This window comes from Chelonoidis abingdonii, chromosome 2 (genome assembly GCF_003597395.2).
Source record: "Chelonoidis abingdonii isolate Lonesome George chromosome 2, CheloAbing_2.0, whole genome shotgun sequence".
Lineage (NCBI taxonomy): Eukaryota > Metazoa > Chordata > Testudines > Testudinidae > Chelonoidis > Chelonoidis abingdonii.
This window is the reverse complement of record NC_133770.1, coordinates 86,018,990-86,041,474: the sequence shown is the minus strand read 5'-3', so window position 1 is coordinate 86,041,474 and position 22,485 is coordinate 86,018,990. Positions and strand designations below refer to the sequence as shown.

The 22,485-nt window shown below is 41.8% G+C and overlaps 1 protein-coding gene across 2 annotated transcripts in view; it reads left to right on the top strand.

Moving 5' to 3' along the window:
- The window catches only part of KIF15 (kinesin family member 15), a 60,600-nt gene extending 41,704 nt beyond the window's left edge, over nt 1–18,896 (top strand). The window contains exons 27-35 of one of the 2 annotated variants that reach the window (XM_032762378.2): nt 3,509–3,655; nt 4,771–4,875; nt 5,171–5,335; nt 5,931–6,040; nt 7,871–7,943; nt 9,569–9,606; nt 16,682–16,847; nt 17,625–17,756; nt 18,110–18,896. In XM_032762378.2, coding sequence (XP_032618269.1) covers nt 3,509–3,655; nt 4,771–4,875; nt 5,171–5,335; nt 5,931–6,040; nt 7,871–7,943; nt 9,569–9,606; nt 16,682–16,847; nt 17,625–17,756; nt 18,110–18,184 — 1,011 coding nt within the window. In that variant the 3' untranslated portion in view covers nt 18,185–18,896. Of the gene's footprint in view, nt 1–3,508; nt 3,656–4,770; nt 4,876–5,170; nt 5,336–5,930; nt 6,041–7,870; nt 7,944–9,568; nt 9,607–11,050; nt 11,641–16,681; nt 16,848–17,624; nt 17,757–18,109 lie in introns of those variants that run through there. The other variant, XM_032762387.2, reaches the window with a different exon arrangement.
- Nucleotides 18,897–22,485: the final 3,589 nt, after the last annotated feature.

Here is a 22,485-nt window from a genome sequence, read left to right as displayed (position 1 = left end):
CCTCTTGTCGGGGTGGAGTACAGAAATCGATTTAAAGAGCCCTTTATATCGATATAAAGGGCGTTGTAGTGTGGACAGGTACAGCATTAAATCTATTTAACGCTCTTTAAATCGATTTAAACACGTAGTAGACCAGGCCTGAGTTTAAAGGGAATTGTTTCGGGTCCTTAAAGTATAATTGACTGAAAATGATAAAAGAATATTGCGTTTAACAGTCATTTTTTTTCTGTGTTGCTATGTTAAGAAGCTTCTCCTTTACCCATAATTTTTAACCAGAAGCTCCACCCGCTGGAGTAAAATTTAACATGCACAGTTAGTTTGACTAAGGCTGCATCTTTTCTATTTTAATTGTTTTATTTTTATATTCTGTATCCAGTCTCTCACTGCCATCCCCATTTATTCTGTAGAGCATGTCCTATAGCTAACAGAGGAAGGTGCTCAGGTTTGACTTAAGTCTTCATAAAATAGTCTGTTTGGACTACGTATACTCCTGTGGGAATTCTTCACCAAAAAAATTAAAAAATCTGTAGACAATATTTTAAAATTATGCAAAATTCTGAAAGCTTTATTTGTTAGTAAATAAATGCAGAGGCTCCAGCATGGAAGTGGGGAGCACAGGCCACTGGCTGTACGAAGGTGGGAAATCACCCTGCAGCCTCTCCACCGCTCACCCTTGGGACATGGATTCAGTGGTGAAGCTGCACCCAACTCTGACACAGCACAAGGCTTGGGCCTGCCCCAGAAACACCCTGGGCCCTGCCCCTCTCCACCAGGTGTGGGGCAGGCAGGATCCAAGTGTGGAGTGGATCCAGGTGTCAAGTGAGAGGATTTTGTGTGGGACAATATGGGTGCAGTCAGTTCAGTGGGGGGTCTAGGTATGGGGGATCTGGATGTACAGAGGCTCATTAGTGGGGGATTGCAGGTTCACGGGCAATGGAGCTCTGCGGGGGCTTCCAGGTGAAGGTAGTTGGGGCTCAGAAGGGGGTGCTGAGAGTGGGGGGTCTGGATGTGGGGGTTCAGGGGGGTGCAGAGGTGTACGGCTTATCAGGGTGAGGGTTTGAGTGTAGGGAGCTCAGTGGGGATGGTCTGGATGCAGGGGTAGGGGTCCGGAGGCAGGAGGTCTGGGTGCAGGGGGGCTCCAGATGCAGAGGTTGAGGTTCAGTGGGGTGGGGTTCAGGTATGAAGGGCTTGGGAGGTTCTGGTTGTACAGTGTGAGGCCTGGTGGAGGTGTCTGCATATGGGATGTCCAGATGCACGGGGGTTGGGTGGATGGGGAGCAGCTCCCCCGTACTGTGACCCCTCCTCCCGCAGCTGAGGAGTGATGGGGCAGGTTTCTGGGGGTGGGTCTGACATAGCCCCAGCCGCTCCTTGCAAGGGAAGAGGAAGTTCCTTCCTCTCCTGCCTCCAGCTCAGCTGGGACTAGCAGCTGATCCTGGCTCAGGGCAGGAGCCACTGACTGGGATGTCCTCAGCCTTGCAGTGATCAACTTTTCCACTGGCTGCTCTGGGTGCTTGAAATGATGTATCTGTGCTGCTAGGGAGTGGTGCGTGGCTACTCTTGCAGGTTCCTTTTGCTTCCCTGTCAGCCATTTTTCTGCAGGGAAGCAAAGAAATCTGCAGAGGACATGAATTCTGCGCACACACAGTAGCGCAGAATTCCCCCAGGAGTATACATAGTACCTCTATTCTGCAACTTAGCGTCATTCCTGCATCTACCGGAACAAACTGTTCACCTCCCAAACTTCCCTTTCTCTGCAAATAGATCCACTACATGAGGGATCTAGGGAATAGTATAAGATCGCAGACTTCGCTTTAGACCTAACTAATTTGGGGTCTATATTACCGTGTCTTTGTGAGGTGAAAGCCAGAACTGAATTGCTTACTAAACTGCAGTCGGTCAAGGTACTTTATCAGGCTCCAACTCGGGTATCTGTACTGTAGTATGAAACGTAATTGTAAGGCAACAGGAAAAAAACACTGAACTCTCTAATTTACTTCTGAAACTATGCAATATTTGGGTAAGTACAACTGGAAAACATGATTGTTTTAGCTTAAATTACACCCCAAGATAGTTATAATTAGGGCTGCAGATTTGTCACAGCACTTTTTTATGAAAAATCATGATGTAGTCATGGTAAACTTAAAGCCACAGGTTACTAAAAAATTTACCTTGACTGCTCCCTGATTTTTTTTTTTTTTAATTTAAAAAAATAAATTGTGTAACAAATTAAGTTCAGCGTTACCTCCGAGGCAAGTTTTGTCATTGTCCTCAGACCAAGAGCACAAGATGGGAGATTTCCCTTCTGCCTTGGCTGGCTCTGAGGGGAAACCCAGCAGCCACCATTTCCTGCCTTATTGGATGTGCCCTAGAAAGCAGTGCCTGTGGCCGCACAGCTAGAAACCTACTACCTGCACAGGAAATAATGAGGTGGGGTACTCACATCTCTGCCCAACTGAGGAAGCCCCCGCCCAAGTACAAATGCAGAAGTCTGAGAGGAGAGGCCCTGGGACCTCCTTGAGCCCCGCAGCATTGAGAAGAGAGGCTGCAGTCCAGATTCCAGGTCTTCCATGATGAACAAGGGCACTGGGACCTGGAGGGTGGCATGGTACTTCTAAATGTGCTCTCAGGGCTGCGCCCTGGCAATCAGGGCTCAGGCTTGGCATGTCTTCCTTTCCCAGCTGGGACCTCTTCTCCATCCCATCCCCCAGAAGGGACCAGGACCTCTTCTTCCCCTCACTATCCCCCTGGTGGTGGGCCCAAGTGGGGAACACTTGTTAGGGTCAGTGAAGAGGGAGACAGGATCCTGGGACTGGGCAGGGGGACACAGGCTGAAAGCACTAGGCCTGGGGGTTGAGAGAAACCTGCCCTGCACTCACATGGAGGCAACAGCAGCAGCTGGCTGAGCCTAGCTGTATGCTCCGGGCATAGTGTCCTGGGTAGGTTAACTTGAGTGGTACCGTGACCCAATCCGCTAGGGTACAGTGCCTAGAGCGGTGGGGGTGCTGCCCAACCCTGTGGATAAATGTGGGAAGGGCTTATTTTCCAAACCCCTCCCCTCTGCATTGGGCTGGCAACACACCCACTTAGAGCCTTCCTGTAGTAAGTCACGCACACAGACAGAGGAGTCATGGCCAAACTGAGAAAACATGGTATCAATGGCTTTTTCTGCACCATGACAAACCTGCAGCTCTACTTATAATGGAAAACATGGACTAATAATTTAACTGTAACTTTAAAATATCCTAAGGTACCTTTGAAAACTTTGTTACAAAATTTTGCTCTGGGGCTAAGATACTACATATCAAGAATAGCCAAAATAAGAAGTTTATCTTTAGGGATGAATATTTACTTTAGTTCTGACTTTATTTAAACCAAAAAAAGGTAGAGGGAAAGGGACCCTTGTAATTAATAAACCATTACTGTACACCGCTTTACTCTTCCAAAGCAGGTATTTTATTTCTATTTATTTCACTTTTTCTACTTTTGTTTGTCCATTTAAATAAAACAGATAGAACTACTGTATGAAGACCTGAACCATACCACTGAGCAACTAAGCAAGTTAACAGAGGCTTCTAAAAAACATGCAGTATTGCTTCAGTGTGCACAAGAAGACTTAGTAAAGAAAGAAGCTTTAATTCAGGAACTTAAGGAACAGGTAAAATTTAGGACGTTCCTAAATTCATTCATTTTTTTGAGAGACTTACATCATACATTGCAACCTACACACACCTCCCTAACTGATTGCTTTTTGTTGACAATATATTTCTCACTGCATTGGACAGTGATAAATTAAAGGATTTTGAACAAAGGTCTGGATAAGCTTTACAACTTGCTAATGGGGAGTCCCAAGCTAGCACAAGGGTTACTTCTGAAGGCTTTGATTTTACATGAGAGTGGAAATAAAGACACAACAACATGAGGTCTGAACAATACAAAACGGGGTTTTCTTTTTCCTCTTTGTCATATGCGGTAGTTTTTGTGGATAACCAATGAGCGGTGTAAATGATACAAAGTAAGAGGGTGATTTGAAGTCACCCCTAATATCTTTTGGAGCACAAATATCCACCTACCTTAGGGTACATCTATCCTGCATGCTCCTTACAGGAGTGTGTAGAGTACGTGCACTGCACATTTCCCTAACACGAGTATAAGTAGTAATGTAGGTAGTGAGGCACTGTTTAGGTGAGTAAAGAGACACATGAGCACTCTCTCTGTACCTTGTACGGGTTTCCATTGGCCCAAACAGTGCTTCCCCCATCTACAGTGCAGTGTCCTGCTGAAGCCTTTCCCCGCCACAGGGAAAGACTCTGGCAACAGAGAGAGGCTCTGACAAGAGGACGCAGTAGGGAAAGGCTCTGGAAGCTCCCCGCTGCCAGAGTGGTTCCCCATTGCCTTCCCTGCCAGATCCTTTCACTGACACGTAACTACGCACTGCAGCTTGATTTTCATTGTGTCATTTATGTACCCTGACTAGAGTGAGGCTGAATGCTAGCCAAAAAGAAGCAGATTAGCTGCTAACATAGTACCTTGTTTAAATGTTTCAAATAGTGTTTGCTTGGAGAGGAACAAGGAACCAAGACCGTAGGTACAGTAAATGTGGAAGAACTGTTGACAGGGTAAAACATAGTCTGAAGTCAAATATATTAATGTACTCAGAATATATACCGTAAACTTGCATACTTACAAACTATTAGTTTTTGCTTTAATTCTTTCAACATTCTGTGAACATTTAGTGCTAACTGAATTTTAATTGATTGGGCTTTATAATAGCTGGACAAAAAAACAGAAGAACTGGAAAAGAGGAAAAGTGACTATGAACTAAAAATGCAACAATTAGACTGTTTTGTGGAGTCTGCTGCAGTAGTGCTGCCAGAGGTATAGTATTTCATTTTAATTATGTACTGTAGTTTTACTTCACTGAAGAAGCAAAGCAGTGTGTGTGTTCGTGTGTGTGTGGGGAAAACATCTTTAGCCTGGGTACAGAAATAGTGACTGTATATTGAAAAGAGTTGTATAGTCTGTGAAATCCTATTTCTGTTTTGTAAGGTAAACAACATTATTGATGTTTGTCTCCTAGCTATACAGCATGAACAAGTAAAATCTTTTAATGTATGCTTATGCAGTATAGGGAAGACTCCCCCTTCTCAGTATGACTGTTTTTATTTGTCAGAGTCCAAAAACTCCCCCTAATTTTGGTGTTAATCTGGCAAAATTCCTGGAAACTCAGGAGCAGGAAATAGCAGATCGGAAAGCTTCTGCAATTACTCTGGAGCATCTTGTATCTGAATTAAATGAAGAAAGAAGAGCTAAAAATGATGAAATCCTAAGGCTAAAGGTAATGTGAAGTCAACAGAAAAGGTAGTTTTGAAGGTTAAAGTTAATATTAAATGTATATAGACTATCCTAGTGGATTGGTGTTTGGCACTCAGCACTGCCATGCAGGAAGCCTGCTCTTGATCATCTCCTTTCCTGTGCTGGTAGCATTCTAAAGAAGCAGAGCAATCAGCTGATTGAAAAAAGATAGTCTCTTGTATCACTTTGTTGCAGTCTCTGTTGCTGATCTACCAGCAACCTTGGCTTTCTGCAAAGCAAGTTTTGTTCACGCTTTATTGGTACGGGATCCATAGGTGGTAGTTTGACTTCTGTATTTGGGGGAGCAGTTACAGTCAGGCCAACGGGGCTGCATGTGGAGTGCGGTGTGGGGGTAAATTCTGAGCCTGCGTGAGGCTTGCTGTTTGAGGTGAGGGGGCAATGCCTGCTCCCCAAATTATGCTCGTGATAGGATCTTGACAGAGAATTTATTATGTCTTCCATTGAACAGTTTCAGAATATTTGTTCCTTCTGTACTTTACTGGAAATTGTTTACTTGTAAATGAAAACAAGAATTGTGGTGTAGTGTTCAAATAACATTTTTTTCTTGCTTGGTTTAGGGACAGTTATGTGAACTAGAAAATCTGCGCCTGGAAATGCAGATATTAACAGAAAATAATAGGAACCTACAGAGCCAGCTTGAAGAGTATCAGAGAGAAAGGAAGAACTGGTAAAAAGCTGTCCTAACTCTTAAGTGATTATGTAAACTAAATTGTAATTCTTCATCTTTACGGTATGTGTAATATTATACTTGCAGTATCAGAACTAATTAAACTAAGAGAACTCAATGAAACCTATTTTCATGGTATGCTTTAATGGCCAGTAAATAGTATTGCCTTTGAAATAATTATTGTACTGTAATCATTTGTAAAGTTATAAAAGAAACAAGTTTATAACTCCTAGTTACCTGTTCATGCAACTTTTAACTGGGAAAAGTAATAGAATATAAACACTATCCATATTAGAAAAATAGACAAAACTAAATACTGTCCCAGTGCCATCAATTGGTGTTTTCCCATTGACTTAAATGGAGTCAGAATTCCACACCTCATCTTCGACAGTAAGAAACATAACTTTCTATGCTTTGTGCAAAATGAAAAGATGATTAGTGAAAAGGCTTCAAACTGGTGCATACCCATAGACTGTAAAAAGTATGATCTTTGTCTGAATCTGCAGGCTGCGCGCTTGCTTTTAGACTTTTTTTTTCCCTCAAAATTTTCATTTGTTCTGGTGTTTTTCTGTTTGATGAACTCCCTAGAGGGTTTACAAAATGTTAAATATATGAAGTTGTTGTTTTGAAGCATAAATCAGTGAATGAGATTTTGTTACTACTAATTATTAATCAATTAAGGAAAAACCTTAATGTAATAAAGGACAAGTCATATACAAAGGTGTGGCACCTTACAACTGGATATAAGGTAGGACTTGAATCTGCCTTTCCATTAGGAAGCGTTGAAAATTAGAATATTACAAAGTTTTACAGATAGGGAGCTGAGGCTCAAAGAGAAGGTCAAGTACCTAATTTTGGGTGCCCAACGTGAGACACGTGGACGTGATTTTTTCAAAGTATGTAGCACTTAATATGTTCAGACCTCAGCTCCATTGACTTTAATTGCAGCTGCTAGCACTCAGCACTTCTGCAAATCAGATCATAAGGTCTCAAATCAGGCACCTAGTAAATAAGGAATATATCAGAAACTTCTCACAAGAGGTCAGTAACTTGACTAGCATCACACAGGGAGTCTGATGGGGATGAAATTCAGATTTCCAAGGCAAGATTCAATTGCCTTCCCCATGAGACAATCCTTTCTCTTCCTGTACACATCTTCTGCAGTCTGCATAATAGGCCTTGCTACCAGCCCTGCCTTTAGTATATGTAAATGTCTTCTCACATAGTTTTTCTAAAATAGTAAAGATAATCACAAGTGACTCAGAAAGAAAAATAAACACTTCTTTGTTTTCTGATAGTTTATCTTTTCTTCCAACTGTTTCTTGAGTGTTTTTGTTATCTTCTGTTAAACTCAAACAAGTCTCTAAATATTCTGAATAAAAATCATTTCCTCTTAACTAAGCAAGACTTTTGAATTCTCTTAGAAGGAAGTTGTTTTCTGCAATCCATATGGAGTATCAAAATTGTGGCCTCTAAAAATGTTTACTTGAAACCCTGAGGTTTATCTTTAAGCTCTGTATTAGAAACTTCTGTTCTTAAACCAACACCAAATGAAACTTTTTTTTTTTTTTAATTAAAATGCTGATTTCACTGCCCATAGCAAAAATCTTTCTTTTGGAGAGAATGTATTTTTGGTAACTAAAACTCTTAAGAATATAAAAGTTTAAACTTTTTCCAGAACTGTATTTTGTGATTATATGGTAATCAGACTCTGAGCAAGCATTAAGAAAATTACAAGTTATTACTAGTTTTTTCTGGTGCAGCTCTTGTGTTATAAATGGTTCCCTTTGCACATAAGAAAGATGAATTCTCATTCTTGGACTTCTGCAGTGGTCACAAGCACTCTGACATTCAGCATCTAAAAGAGAGAGAGAAGGAAATTGCTGAAGAGAGACTATCAAAGGTATTATCTTTTTATATGATCAGTTCTCTTGCTGATTGTAAGTGTTGCTGTTCATGTTTTGTTCTGTTTCATATCGATGCAAAATTTATAATTCTCGTGAATTCTAAAGGATACTGGGCCTGATTTTAATCTATCATTGCTTTTTACGCTGGCTTAACTTGATTGAATTCAACAACAGTAATGATGATTTACAGCAGAATAAGAGAGGAGAAAGAGATCCACTGAGCTTGATTAATCTTCACCAGGACATAGATGCCATGTCTACATTTACCAAGGATTGACACTGCTGCGATCGATGCAGCGGGGGCTGATTTAGCAGGTCTAGTGAAGACCCGTTAAATCAACCACAGAGCGCTCTCCGGTCAACTCAGGTACTCCACCGGAATGAGAGGAGTAAAGTAAGTTGATGGAAGAGCATTGTGCATAGATCACGGCAGCATCGATGCCCAGTAAGTGTAGACATGGCCTCCATATCCCAGTGTAGATGAATCAAGTTCACTGGTTCTCATTCTCCTCTCTTACTCTGCTGTAAATGGCAGCGTCACTGCCTTCAGAGCTGGCAGCTGGAGAGGGGTGGTTGTTGGCAGGGAGCCCAACTTTGAAGGCAGAGCTGCCACCAGCAGCAGTGCAGAAGTAAGGATGCTATAGTATTGCCATCCTTACTTCTATGCTGCTGTCTGCAGAGCTGGGCCGTCAGCCAGCAGCCACCACTCTCCGGCCACACAACTCTGATGGCAGCAGCGCAGAAGTAAGAGTGGCGTGGTTTTACCACCCTTCTGTGCTGCCGCTGGCGGGATGCTGCCATTAGAGCTTGGCACCTGGTCAACAGCCATCTCTCTCTGGCCGCCCAGCTCTGAAGGCAGCGCAAAAGTAAGGGTGGCAATACCATGACCCCCCTGCAACTCCCTTTTGGGTCAGGACCCCCAATTTGAGAAATGTTGGTCTCTCCCCTGAAATCTGTACAGTGTAGGGTAAAAGCATGCACAAGACCAGATTTCACCAGGGAGACCAGATTTCATGGTCCATGACACGTTTTTCATGGCCGTGAATTTGGTACGGCCTTAATCATTATCACTGTTGAATTCAATCAAGTTAAACCAGTGTAAAAGCAATGCTAGATTTGAATCAGGCCCAGTGTCCTTTAGAATTCACTAGAATTATAAATTTTGCATTGATATGAAACAGAACAAAACATATAGCTGGAGTAGTGTAACTTAGGTCAACTTGCCCCAGAGTGGAGACAAGGCTGGAGTTGCAGCTTGTACCGCTTTCCTCTCCTGAAGTTTCTGCCCAAAGAAACCAATATTAAGTTACAGTGGAGGCTGCTCATGGCATGTGCTGAGTGAGGCCTGGCTGCGCACTTCCCAGATAGTGCAGCCCAGTCTTACAGCTGCACCAGCTGGCTGGTTGTGGTTCATCCGGTCGGGGGATAATGTTTACATAACAAGGACACCATACCGCTTAATAGTCAGCTGTGAATGTTGGTAATATTAGTCAGGCAGTGTTACAAGATTATTTCAGTGTCAGAAAAGACTAAGAAGCTTGCTGTTAAATAATTGCATATAAATACTGTTATAACTTCTAAATTTTACTGCTGTAACGCTTCCTATTTTGAATCTTTTCAGAATAAAGCGATGGAAGAAATACTGAAAATTAGATCAGAGTAAGTTTAAATATTTTTCATCACCCTGAAAACTGGATCACAAAAACTGTTTTAAATACTGAAAATAATTTACTTACTTCTTAAAAAAAAGACATTTTCCAACTAACATTGAAGATGTGAACAAAAAAAGCCTCAAACCAGAAATCCTGTCTACCTTTTAAAATAAACATTCAGTTCATAGCATTTTTATCAATAGGTGGCAATAACAGTTTCTAAATTTGATACAAAGCTCCTGTCTAGGTAAAATGCTCTGAAATATGCTGAAACTGCATGAGATTCTTTGAGTATGTGTCAGTGTGGTTTCCATGGTAAGGTATGCATGCACATCATGCACGTGAGCTCAGAATCTCTTGCATAGCCAGCCATGTCGGTTGGGACCATTCATGACCTTGTGTTTCCTTGTGGTTCCCATGCAGGAGCATAAAGGGCAGAGTGGCCTCGAAACTCCCTCAGTTCCTTACCCACCTGTGGCAGCAAGGTGAAATCCCAACTGTGTCCAATCCAGTCAGGCTTTTGTCCAAGCGCCAAATTTACCTGTGAAAAGATATTCATCTTGTTTGATTTTTAAGTTCTTCCTTTTAGTTGGATGTTCCAAAAAACAAAACCAAAAAAAAATGGAAATAAAGGAAACATACCCTGTCCCTCCCCATGCACCAGCGCGAAGTTGCACAGCCATTTAAAATGGTGGACTCTAAGCCCTCTGTGCAGTGGCCTGATGCCTATATATATGGTGTCATGGTTTCTCCCCCACTCTGAACTTTAGGGTGCAGATGTGGGGACCTGCATGGACACTTCTAAGCTTAATTACTAGCTTAGATCTGGTCACACTGCAACCATCCAGAAATTTCAGTGTCTGGAACTCTTCCTGTCCCCCCAAAACCTTCCCCTCCCTGGGCAGCCTTGAGAGGCTTTTTCACCAAGATCCTGGTGAACACCGATCCAACCTGTTGGATCTCAACACAAGGAAAAATCAATCAGGTTCTTAAAAAGAAAACTTTTAATTAAAGAAAGAGAGGTAAAAATCATCTCTGTAAAATCAGGATGGAAAATACTTTACAGGGTAATCAGATTCATATAGCCCAGAGGAACCCCCTCTAGCCTTAGTTCAAGTTTCAGCAAACAGAGGTAAAATCCTCTCAGCAAAAAGGAACATTTACAAGTTGAGAAAACAAAAATAAGACTAATACGCCTTGCCTGGCTGTTACTAACACGTTTGAAACATGAGAGACTGATTCAGAAAGATTTGGAGAGCTTGGGAACGAACAAAACAAAAAGCGCAAAGACTTCCCTCCACCAAGATTTGAAAGTATCTTGTCCCCCCATTGGTCCTCTGGTCAGGTGTCAGCCAAGTTTACTGAGCTTCTTAACTCTTTACAGATAAGAGACATTAACCCTTAACTATCTGTTTATGACATATGGGTATAGGAGATGTTTTCTTTCTCAGGGAAGCTCATCTCCCTAAAATATGCTCCGTCTGCTGCTGCATCTCTTCTCACACTTGGAAATCCAGGTATGTGAAGCATCTTTTGGAGCGATCCATGCAGATAACCTCAGACCTAGGGGAAGAAAGTGGAGAGACTTCTGCCTCGTCCTGACACTGAGCCCCCTTCTGGCACTGATCTGGCGCGGGCTGATGACCCATTCCTGCCTAGGTGTGCTCTTGAGGATCCACCCTCACCTTTCATCCAGCACCATCTTCACTGCAACTGTGTCAGATGGCACTGTTGTTCCCAGAGGAGGAGTTCTCCCTCTTTCCAGGCCTCTCGTTTCCTGACTCCACCAGAGAGACTGTAACAAAACCCTAGGCTATACCCTAAGACAGGGGTAGGCAACCTATGGCATGCATGCCGAAGGCGGCATGTGAGCTGCTTTTCAGTGACACTCACATTGCCCGGGTCCTGGCCAACAGTCCAGAGGGCGCTGCATTTTAATTTAATTTTAAATGAAGCTTCTTAAACATTTTAAAAGCCTTATTTACTTTACATACAACAGTAGTTTAGTTATATATTATAGACTTATCGAAAGAGACCTAAAAACATTAAAATATATTACTGGCACGTGAAACCTGAAATTAGAATGAAAAAATGAAGACTCGGCACATCACTTCTGAAAGGTTGCTGACCCCTGCCCTAAGAACACCCAGTTCCGTTGACCCAATAAGACTGGCAGCAGATAGGCCACCGACAATCTGCCACTGTGGCCTTTCTGGTCATAGTGGGCTCCACCATCCCACCAGTTTTGCAGCTGTGGCCCACCACATATCTTTATGAAGAGAATATCCTGGTCTCCCTCTGCATAACTATAGCAAGAGCCCCCTCACCAGAATCAGAGGAGCAACCAGGAAATCTGACAGGACAGGCCTGGGAAACGCTCCAGATTTCTTCCCTGCCCAAAGAACCACAAGCTACTGTATGCCTCTCCATCCCATTAATCCCCAGGGTGATTGCCAAAGCCAGACGAGATTGAGCCAAGCTCATACTCATAGTTCTCTGCAGGCGGAGGCAGTTCTGGGTGATGGACTTCCTGCCTGTCAGCACAGCTTCCAATCAGGCTTCCAGATGGTCCACACTTGTCACTGAACAAGGGACAAATTTCCATCCAGATGTCATGACTCTACAGCTGATTGGCGGAGTACTTTGGAAAACGACTGCTCTTCACATGTTCAGGAGATCCTAGCATGAAACAATCCACAAGGAAGACTTACTCCTTCAAGTGGAAGAGGTTTTCTATATGTATGACCCAACATGACCTAATATCAAAGCAGGCCTCAGCACCTAAAGTTCTGGATTATTTACTGCATTGGAAACATTCCAGACTATCCTTCAATTTGATCATGTGGCGGCAATATCAGTTTATCAGCTTCTGATGAGGTCACTTTCAATCTTTTTCCTAAGGGCCTTATGCATGCTTGCAGACTCAGCCCAGCATGAAACCTCAGGGCTTCCTAAAGCTGATGGGGCTGCCATTTAAGCCCTCTCGCCATCTGACCCTTAAAATAGTCTTCTGATGGCCATCATCTCAGCCAGGAGAATGAGTGAGCTTCAGGTGCTCATGGCAGAACCTCCATAACCTCATTCCGCAAGACAAAGGAGTTCTGAGACATCATGCAAAGCTAATCTCAGTGTGTTGTCGGATTTTCACATAAATCGAGCAATGTCTGTTCTTCCCTAAGTCACACCAGGGAGAAGAAACTGAACACTTCAGACATATCTCATGCCCTGTAGTTACTACATTGACCTGACTAAATCTTGTCAATTGTCCACATGCCTGTTTGTAGCAATAACTGGCCATTTGAAAGACCTGGCCATTTCATATCAATGACTACATGGATAACTCAGTCACCATCACCTGTGTTACCTGTTGGTGAATAAACCGCCCTCTCTGTCCATCAAGACCCCCTCTACCTGAGTCTGGCAGATTCCTCGGCCTATTCCAAACATGCTTACATCCAAAATCTGCTAGTTTGCTTCTGTGGTGCAGTCTGCTTACATTTGTAAAACATTGTGCACTGGATTTGGCTACCAGATCCCATGCCTCATTGAAGAGAGTTATATACAGATCTTTGTTTTGATGCAGATGGCATTCTTCATTCTCAACATCCTGAAGAAGATACTGCTTGCCAGTCATCTATAGTGGCATCCACACTGCCATATTCTTGGAGAAGAAAGTACAATTGCTTACCCTATAGTAACAGATTTTTCAGGATGTTGTAGTCAGTGTGGATCCCACAACCCACCCTCTATTCCCACTTTCAAGGTCCTCAGCTAACATAGGTTTCAAATTGTGAGGGAAATGGAGAGTCAAGGCCACTCTGCTCTTTTATGCCATCACATAGACCCAACGGAAACAACTATGAAAAAGAATCTGATCTCACCTACATGGACACTTGCATACCTACAGTGGCATCCACACTAAGTCCAACATCTCAGAGAACTACAGTTATGACAGGGTAAGTAACTGTAGTTTTCTGTTCATTTGTAAGACTTTTCAGAGTCAATTTGATTCAGAAAAGAGGGCCAGTCCTATGAAGAAGCATAAAATTCATGTGAGTAGCCCCGCTGATATTAATGGGACTGTGCATATGAGAAAGTGGTTGCAATATGGGCCTTAAATTTTTTTTTAAAAAAGCTTATCACTTATTAGGGACACTCATGTTAAAATCAATATTTTATTTTAGATTATTTGAATTAAAACAATATATTACATTTAAAACTGAAGAATTTTAAAAATCTAACTTTTTACCATTTATTGTACTAATTACTTAATTTTTGCCTTTCAGTCAGTTTGAATGAATGATGAAAATAAATAATTTACTATTTGAGTGCCATTAGATTGCCCTGTGCCGTATAAATATGGGGGGAGCCATATTTAGTCCCTGCTGCTAGAAACTCAGCAGTATAGGCTGCATATTGGATGGATAGTAGTCAAGACATGATGGATGAAGATCGGTCTTGAAATAGTGCTGATATTGTCATTAGCTAATCCATGTCACTTCAAGTACTCATGCAATAACAGTGCTGCAATAGTTAGACTATGAACCCTGCAGGGGCATATTTTCCATGCAAATAAAACTTGTAAAAAATGGAAACAATTCTGAGTTTAGTCATTAATTATTAAAATCTGTCTTAAAAAATAAATTTTGGCCTGAACTACCGAACAGTTTCCCTTTTTAATAGTAAGCAGGAATTTGTTGTTACCCTCAAAATGTAGTAGTTTTCAAATAACTGTTTTCAAGTTTGCCTCAATATTCTTCAAAATCTGCTTTAATAGGCAGAGCTCATGTAAACAAAGAAAGAGAGTTTCCAAGAGTTGAATCAGTGTCAAAGTAACACTGCTGGTATGCGGAACCAAGCGGATTGCTTCATTTAATATTCATATCTTGAGTCTTTAGTGCTAGAAATGAATACACCTTTAGAGAGATGGAAAATTAAGCTTTCCAGTAATGTGTGTAGCATTTGTTCCTAGCCTTGATGTTACATTAGTATTGTACATTACATTCACATCAGCATTCTGATTACCATAAACTCTCTCCTGCCCACCCCACCCCCATTAATCTGCAATTTTAGGAATTTGAGACTATTGGTTTCTCCTGTGATATCAGATTTCAAATGGTGGGAATGGGAGGGAAGCAAAATTCTAAACAGAAGAAGCTGATTTTAAACCATGCATTTCCTCACGTTTTTGTCAGTATTTGCCTGTTGAACATTATATAGAACTTCTAGTTTGTCTATTTAACTTGGTTTTATTTTCTAATGTTCCTATGACCACAGTAGTTTGGTGCTGCTTAGAGTTTAAATATTAAAGTCTATTTGTATCACTTCCATGGTTTCTTCTTCCAGCAAAGCCCCATGCAGCCTGCTGTCATCAGCAGTTCCTTTTTTACATTCAAGAAGAATGTCAGTGGGCCAAAAGAATGAAAGGTGACTGGCAAAGAATGTTTTAAAAAATGGGTTGTGTTTTTTTTTGTTTTTGCTGTTTATATATAAAGATGACATGAATATCTATTTTTTTTCCCCTAATTGATGTTTTTAACCTTGGAAATATAGAGAATGTCAAATCTGGAATTCCCTGGCTTAGCTAGAGGGTTTCTTGGGTGGGTAAGTGTCTCAGGGTATGTACCGTGCGCACCTGCACCTAAACTGAAGAGGCAAAATGTTGAATCCTTAATAAAGACACCTTGTATCCCCCATGTTCATTAAGCACTAGATTTAAATAAGTGTTTTAACCAGACAAAAATTCTCATCTCCTCTCTAATGCTCAGCTTTTAATCTTATCTCTTGGAGTGTCATATTTTACTAGTGCTCTGGTCACCAAAGAGTTTTCTAGAGTAGAAAAGACCTGAATTACTAATGTAAAAAGCAAGGTGGGATGGGAGGAATCACCTTTTTCCAACAAACCTTTCAGGCTGTTTTTATTGCATCATAAAGAAGCAGTAAGACACGAGGCCTGGTTTTTTCCACCTTTGCAAGTTATCTTTTAAGTGGAGAAAATATCAGACAAAAGACAGAAAAGATATTGTCTATTAGTGTCTCTTCTCACCTTTAGGCCTTTTGTTGTTCCTCTTCAATGTGGAAACAGGACCTGCTTTTTGCAGCAGCGCTGGTACTCTCAGACTTCTGGGGAGGAAAAATAAAAGTGAAACTGTATTAAGTTTTTGTAAAACATTAACAGGTTCACAAGTGTATATTCATTAACAGTGGAAATACTGATAACACATACATTTTAAGATCTTACACTTCACAACCTGCCAGGGCTAGAAAGGTTTTGTCAGAGCACAATGTTTCCTGAGCACTGCTTCTGGTCTTGTGATCAAGAAAAAGAATGTTTAAGGCATCAGGCTGAATGAATTGTGAGCCAAAATTCTGTATTTGAAGAGAGATTCACCAGCATGCAATCAAATGAAATAGTAATATAATCTTCATATAAGAGACTCTGAGTTCACCTTCTGAGTGCTGGATTTTTATGAGTGAAGTGCACTCTAGGAAGTTCTTGTAGGCTACGATTCCATTTCCAATTTCATTAGCTTAGTTGAAAGAGTTGGAAATTTAAGCTTGAAATGGAGTACTTCTGCCCAGCATTGAATTCCAAGTGAAGGACACTAGCTAGAGTATGTCTACGCTGCAATTAGACACCACAGTTGGCCCGTGAAGCTGACTTAGGCTCCGAGGGCTCAGGCTAAGGGGCTGTTTAATTGCAGTGTAGATGTTCAGGCTCAGGCTGCAGTCCGAGCTCTGGGGTCGTCCTACCTTGCAGAGTCCTAGAGTGTGCACTCCAGCCCAAGTCTGAATGCCTACACCACAATTAAACAGACTCTTAGTGCAAGCCCCACAAGCCTGAGTCAGCTGGAATAGGCCAGCCACAGCTTTTTTAATTGCAGTGTAGACATACCCTTAAAAGATCAGGCAATTGAAGATGGTGGTTATGTACCAGTGTTAAACAGTACCTATTAACATATTCTAGGGCACGTATCCCAAAAGGACCTTTTAATAAAAGAATGTGATGGGATATAGAGGAGTGATGTGAATGCATTAACGTGGTTAATTTGATGTGTTTTATAATACTTTTATATCTGCAGATTAGCAGAGACCAAAAATGCCCTTAAGAGCACAGAGAGTGCCTATCTTGAAATGACCATGGAAATAGAACGAACAAGAGCTTTGGAGTCAAAAACATTCCAGGAAAAAGAAGAAATGAGATCAAAACTAGAAGAAGCCTGTGAAGAGAGACACAAAATTGAAAAGGTTATAAGCAACGTGTGACTTCCTTTCACCAATTGTATCCACTAGAACCTCATTGATTGGGAGACAAACCCATGATAAATAGTCAATATTGTGAATTAACCAGCAAACTGTAAAGGAGTCAAGGACTGCCTCCCAAAATGTGGCTTTTTACTTTATAGATTATTTTTATTTCAACTGTATTTCGTAGTGTAGTAATCAAATGCCAAGGGGAGTTCTATGCAAACGTGATCTGAAATACAGATCAGCCCAACTGTACTTGTCCTCTAGAGAAATCTAGTCTAGTAGCCAATGAGACTGAGTAACAAGTAGGTATCAATTGGTGGATGGACCCATAGCTATGTTATATGCTACAACAGACTTAAATACAGTAGAACCTCAGAGTTATGAACACCAGAATTATGAACTGACCAGTCAACCACATGCCTCATTTGGAACCGGGTGTACACAAACAGACAGCAGCAGACCAAAAAAAAAAAGTACATACAGTACAGTACTGTGTTAAACATAAACTACTTTAAAAAAGGGCGTAAAGCAGCATTTTTCTTCTGTATAGTAAAGTTTCAAAGCTGTATTAAGTCAGTGTTCAGTTGTAAACGTTTGAAAGAACAACCATAATGTTTTGTTCAGAGTTATGAACAACCTCCATTCCTGAGGTGTTTGTAATGCTGAGGTTCTACAGTAGCAGTATTGCCAATTTCACAAGAAACAGCTTTCTTAAAATCTGAACATGTCAAAAAAAGACACACATTTTGTATTTAATTTATTATTTAATTACAGGAGATGGACTTGCTAAGGAAGCAAGTAGAGTTTCTCGCTGTGGAGAACGGGAAGTTAGTAGGTCACCAAAACCTAAACCAGAAGATTCAGTATCTTGTGAAACTGAAGAAAGATTATGCCAAACTTACTGAGGTATGTGTCCCAGAAATTAGAATACAGATTAAATAAATGATTTGAGGTCGAACAGAAAGCAAAAGCTTGATCAGGAGACTAGAATTCTCATTCCCTTATTTAACTTATTCCTGGCATCCTGCAATTCCATGCAACAATGTTTGATTCATAGCTAGTCAGTTTCATCAATGTCAGTATTGTTCAATTTTCTTAATTACTCCTGTAGTTATAAAACACTAAAGAAATAGTACAGCTTGCAAAAATTAGATGTTAATGTCATCACATTTAGTGGCTTTTCTTTTTACAATTTAGAATAAGTATAATCTCTTGAAGACAGACTTTCTTCTGAGTACCATATTTCTCTCTCTTTACAGGAGGTTGAAAAACTGCGTGTTGAAAATACCTTTTTGAAGGAAATTAAAAAATCTGAATCATGTCAAGAACCTTGATCAGTCACAACAACAAATAAATTTCCAAAACCGATCATTTTAAATGTTGATAGACTTTAAAGAGAGAGTTCTAAAAGTAAAGCTTGTCCTTCATCACTATTAACTAGAGCCCTTCATCAGGTGTACTCAGGATATTTAATTATTTCAGTCTTTGTAATGTACCAGGTGTTGGTTTTTAGTAGAACAGTCTGCTTCAGCTCATCTGGCCGATTTTCTAACCCCCCACTTATTGAAGTTGTTCTACAGCTTTATCCATAGATGGTGCAGGATTTTCCTTTCAACGTCGTGCTTGTACAGGAAAAATGACTAGTTTTCACTGGAACATTCTCTATTTCTTGTTTCCTTTTGTACTTTAATTCAGGTCAATGCTTTTTTTTTTTTTTTTTTTAATGCTAGGGGTTTTTCACATTACCTCAATTTGTAGGAAGGTAATTGGTACAAATTCAACTAGTACCTAAACAATTTCTGCCTGTTTTTATGGATGTCTAAATGTTGATGCTGGAATGATGAAATTCACTTGTCAAGTTGTGAACTGATTCATATTTCTTTATTGCTCAGAAATACATGTTTTATATTAAGGTTTTTTCAATAAAGCAAGAATGTCAATTTAATAATGAATTGATTTGTAAATAGTACTATGAATATTTGGAATCTTGTGGCATACTATTTGCTTCCTTTCCCTTGTTCCGCTCTTTCTGGATTTCAAGTGCTCTCAAAACAAATGTTGTTTTTCACTGAATAAGCTTCAGACAGGGACTTCTGTAGTGACAAGAAACCATTCTGCACTAGTGTTGTTGAAAATAACCTCATTGGCTAACTTGTTTAAGCACTGCGTAACAGAAAATTCTATCAAACAGAAGTCCATCCCATATCAAGAGTTTTAAATGTATGCAACATCTTGTAAGAATACAGTAGAACCTCATTAGTTGCCCTAAAGAGTTGGAGATGTGTTGCAAATCACTGGAATATTCAAAATAGGGGGAGGGGGGAGATTGATAATGCATCACAATATTAATTGGACAAATGTTAGTTGAGTTTTAGCTATTTGATAGTGTCAGTAAATATTTTGTAATGTTTTGTATAAGTAATGAAGTCTTAGTAATGCAATTCCTTACTACAGCACTTCACTATTAATTATTTGCTGAGAAGAAGGGAGAGACCATTTTTATGTTGAACTATAGGGTATAAAGTTTAGTGAGGTTCTACTGTAATTAACTAGGGCCTAAATGACAGTGATTTTAAATTCAGATATTATTATGTATTAAAAGTAACCTAAATCTCCAGAGTAGCTTCTATTTTAAGTTTTTCAGGAAGAGGAGAGAAAAGGGCAATCAAACCTTTAATGATGAGCCTCCAGAAAACTGAGGGTGTTGACTTGCCCTATTTAGACTAAATCAGGAAATTCACTTCTTTCCAGAGATGAAGTAATTTTAGAGATGACCTCAACTCTTGCTCCCTTCATTCCTTGTGGAAAATGAAGGCTTCCTTTTCTGCAATACTCTCCCCCTTGATAGCCATGAAGTGTAGAAGTAGGTCAGACCCACTCGATAGCCTATCTGATGTATTGCAGAATTTGTAATACTGTTAGGGAACAAGTATGGCAGCTATGGTAATACAATTTGTACCCTTTTTTATGGCATATGTGTATAATATATAGTAGTAATGGTCTTCTGGAATTGTGTAACTTTTTAAATAAAGATATTTGTGTATAAATGATTTTATGATTTTTCTATACTTTATGCTCTAACTTTTAGACTCATGCAAACTTAGGAATAGATCCACAAAAGGACTTGGGTGCCTAAGTATAAAGCAGAGAACCTCAGAACCCCAACTCAGCTGCCACCTAACCTTGTAGGTGTCTAAAGTCCTAGGTCCTAAGTTTCCACCAGGAAAGTCCCCATGGTGCCTACATTTCTGATGGTAGGCTGCTGTGTGCATGCCTCAGTGTTGATGCTTAGTCCTTGCCCAAACCCCAGCAGGATTCACAAATTAGGCATGCCCCCACCTATCTCACCTACACAGCCCGACCTTAGAGTAGGTCTACGGGGTCAGGCCCCATATAAAATACATCCTTGCACCCTATACTCCAGTGCTTAGTGCACACTGCCAGGAAGTGGGAACCCAAGTTCAATCCTTACTCTGCCTGAGTTGGAACAGGGCCATGGACCTTGCCATCCCATATACCAGGTGAGTGCCCTAACCACTGGGCTAGAGAGTTATTCTTGCTTTCTGGTGAAATGAATATAGAAGGAGAGCATGACCATCATGTTGTGTTTTGTGTTGTTTTTTGTGAGAAATGGCTGACTTGGCTTAGGTACCTAACTCAGGAGAAGATGCATGACTGACTCCCTAGTGGAAATAACTGCCTAAAGCCCAGATTTTTAAAGATATTTAGGTGGGATTTTCAAAAGCACCTAGGCATCTAATACCCATTGATTTTACCCTGAATCAGTGGTCCCCAAACTTTGGGGACTAGAGATGTTTGGGGGAGCATGGTGGGGCCAGCCCCCACGGAGTGGGGAGAAAGCAACCCTGCTCCAGACCCGCCGCCGGCTGCAGCTCCACTTCCGGCCCCACCCCTGGCCTGGCTGTAGCTCCACACCCAGCCATGACCCCAGCTGTTGGCCTAACTGCGGGCTGGCTGTGGTTCTAGCTGCAGACAGCCTTCGTCCCTGGGTCCTGGCCCGGCTGTGGCCCTAGCTCCAACCGCAGCCCCGCTCCCAGCTGCAGCCCCATCCCTGACTGTGGCCTCACTCCCAGTCGTGGCTCCTGGGGGGCATGGACAGCAATAAAGAGGGGCGTGAGATAAAAAGATAGGGGACCACCGCCCTAGATGTGTTTGAAAATTCCACTAGGCACCTAAATATCTTTTTAAATCTGGCCCTAAACCTCTTCAGGTGCAGATCTTATCCCACGTCCTTCTCCTTAGCATTTCCCATTTCTGGCAGCTCCCTGCTCAGTGCTGCCTTTTTGTGTATCCCATTCTTAGGTGAATAACTCTCCACATACATTATACAGGGAGCCTGACTGCCTAGCCCAGGAGTGAGGATTCTGTTGAATGGCAAGACACCTAAAGTTAGGTGCTGTAATGTTAAGCCTAATTCCCCTTTGTAGATCTAGCTCTTTGTATCTAATTTATAATGGAATTCATAGAAGGAAGTTGGAATCTGCACAAAAAATGGGTCCATTGGGATTTATCTCCCCCCTGAATAGCCAAAAAAGTGTGACTGGAGCTATCATTTTTATGATCCACATTCAATAAAGTCCTGCCACTTCCCTGCCAATAGAAAATTCTTGTTCTACTCATCACTATCAGTTCTTCTTCAAGTGTTTGCTCATATCCATTCCAATCAGGTGTGCGCGTGCCGCGTGCACGTTCGTCGGAAGATTTTTACCCTAGCAACACCTGGTGGGTCGGCTGGGCACCCCCTGGCATGGCGCCACTATGGCACCAAATATATACCCCCTGCTGACCTGTCCGCTCCTCGGTTCCTTCTTACCGCCCGCGTCGGTCGTTGGAACAGTGGAGCACGGCTTAGCTGTTCTCCACTTCCCTAGCTATTCACCCATTCTAGTACTTTTTGTGTATATAGTTTTATAGTTATAGTTGTAGTTTATACTTTTATTAACTTTTGTTAACGTAGTTAGTGTATATACTTTAGAGGGTTGGGGATTAGCCCCTTCCCCTCTCCTGGTGCCCAGGCCCATGCCTGGTTCACCAGGCTTCAAACCATGCTCGGCCTGCCACTGGCCGATGCCAAGGGGAGACCCCCACAACTCCTGCCTAAAGTGCCTGGGGGAATCCCATCTCACAGATAAGTGTCAGATTTGCAAATTGTTTAAGCCGCGGACAAAAAAGGAGCGAGACTCTCGTCTTAAGCAGCTCCTAATGGAGGCAGCCCTAACTCCAGCTTTGGCACCGAGTGCCTCACAGTCCGCGCCGGGGAGAAATGCCTCCTCGGCACCGGAGAGCGCCGCCACCGCCAAGACGCCCCAGCACCAGCCGTCACCGGCACAGAAGACAGCCCGGCACTGCTCCCTCTCCCCGTGTGCCAAGAAGGTTAAAGCTCCTGCGGCTCCATTACTTACACCGCAGTCGGAGCATCAACCTAAACCGAGTCGCCCGGCACCAACAACTGCCGCGGCACCGACAGTCTCGGCACTGTTGATTCTTCTTCGAGTGCTTGCTCATATCCATTCCAGTTAGGTGTGTGCGCGCCGCGTGCACGTTCGTCGGAAGATTTTTACCCTAGCAACACTCGGTGGGTTGGCAGGGCGCCCCCTGGAGTGGCGCCGCTATG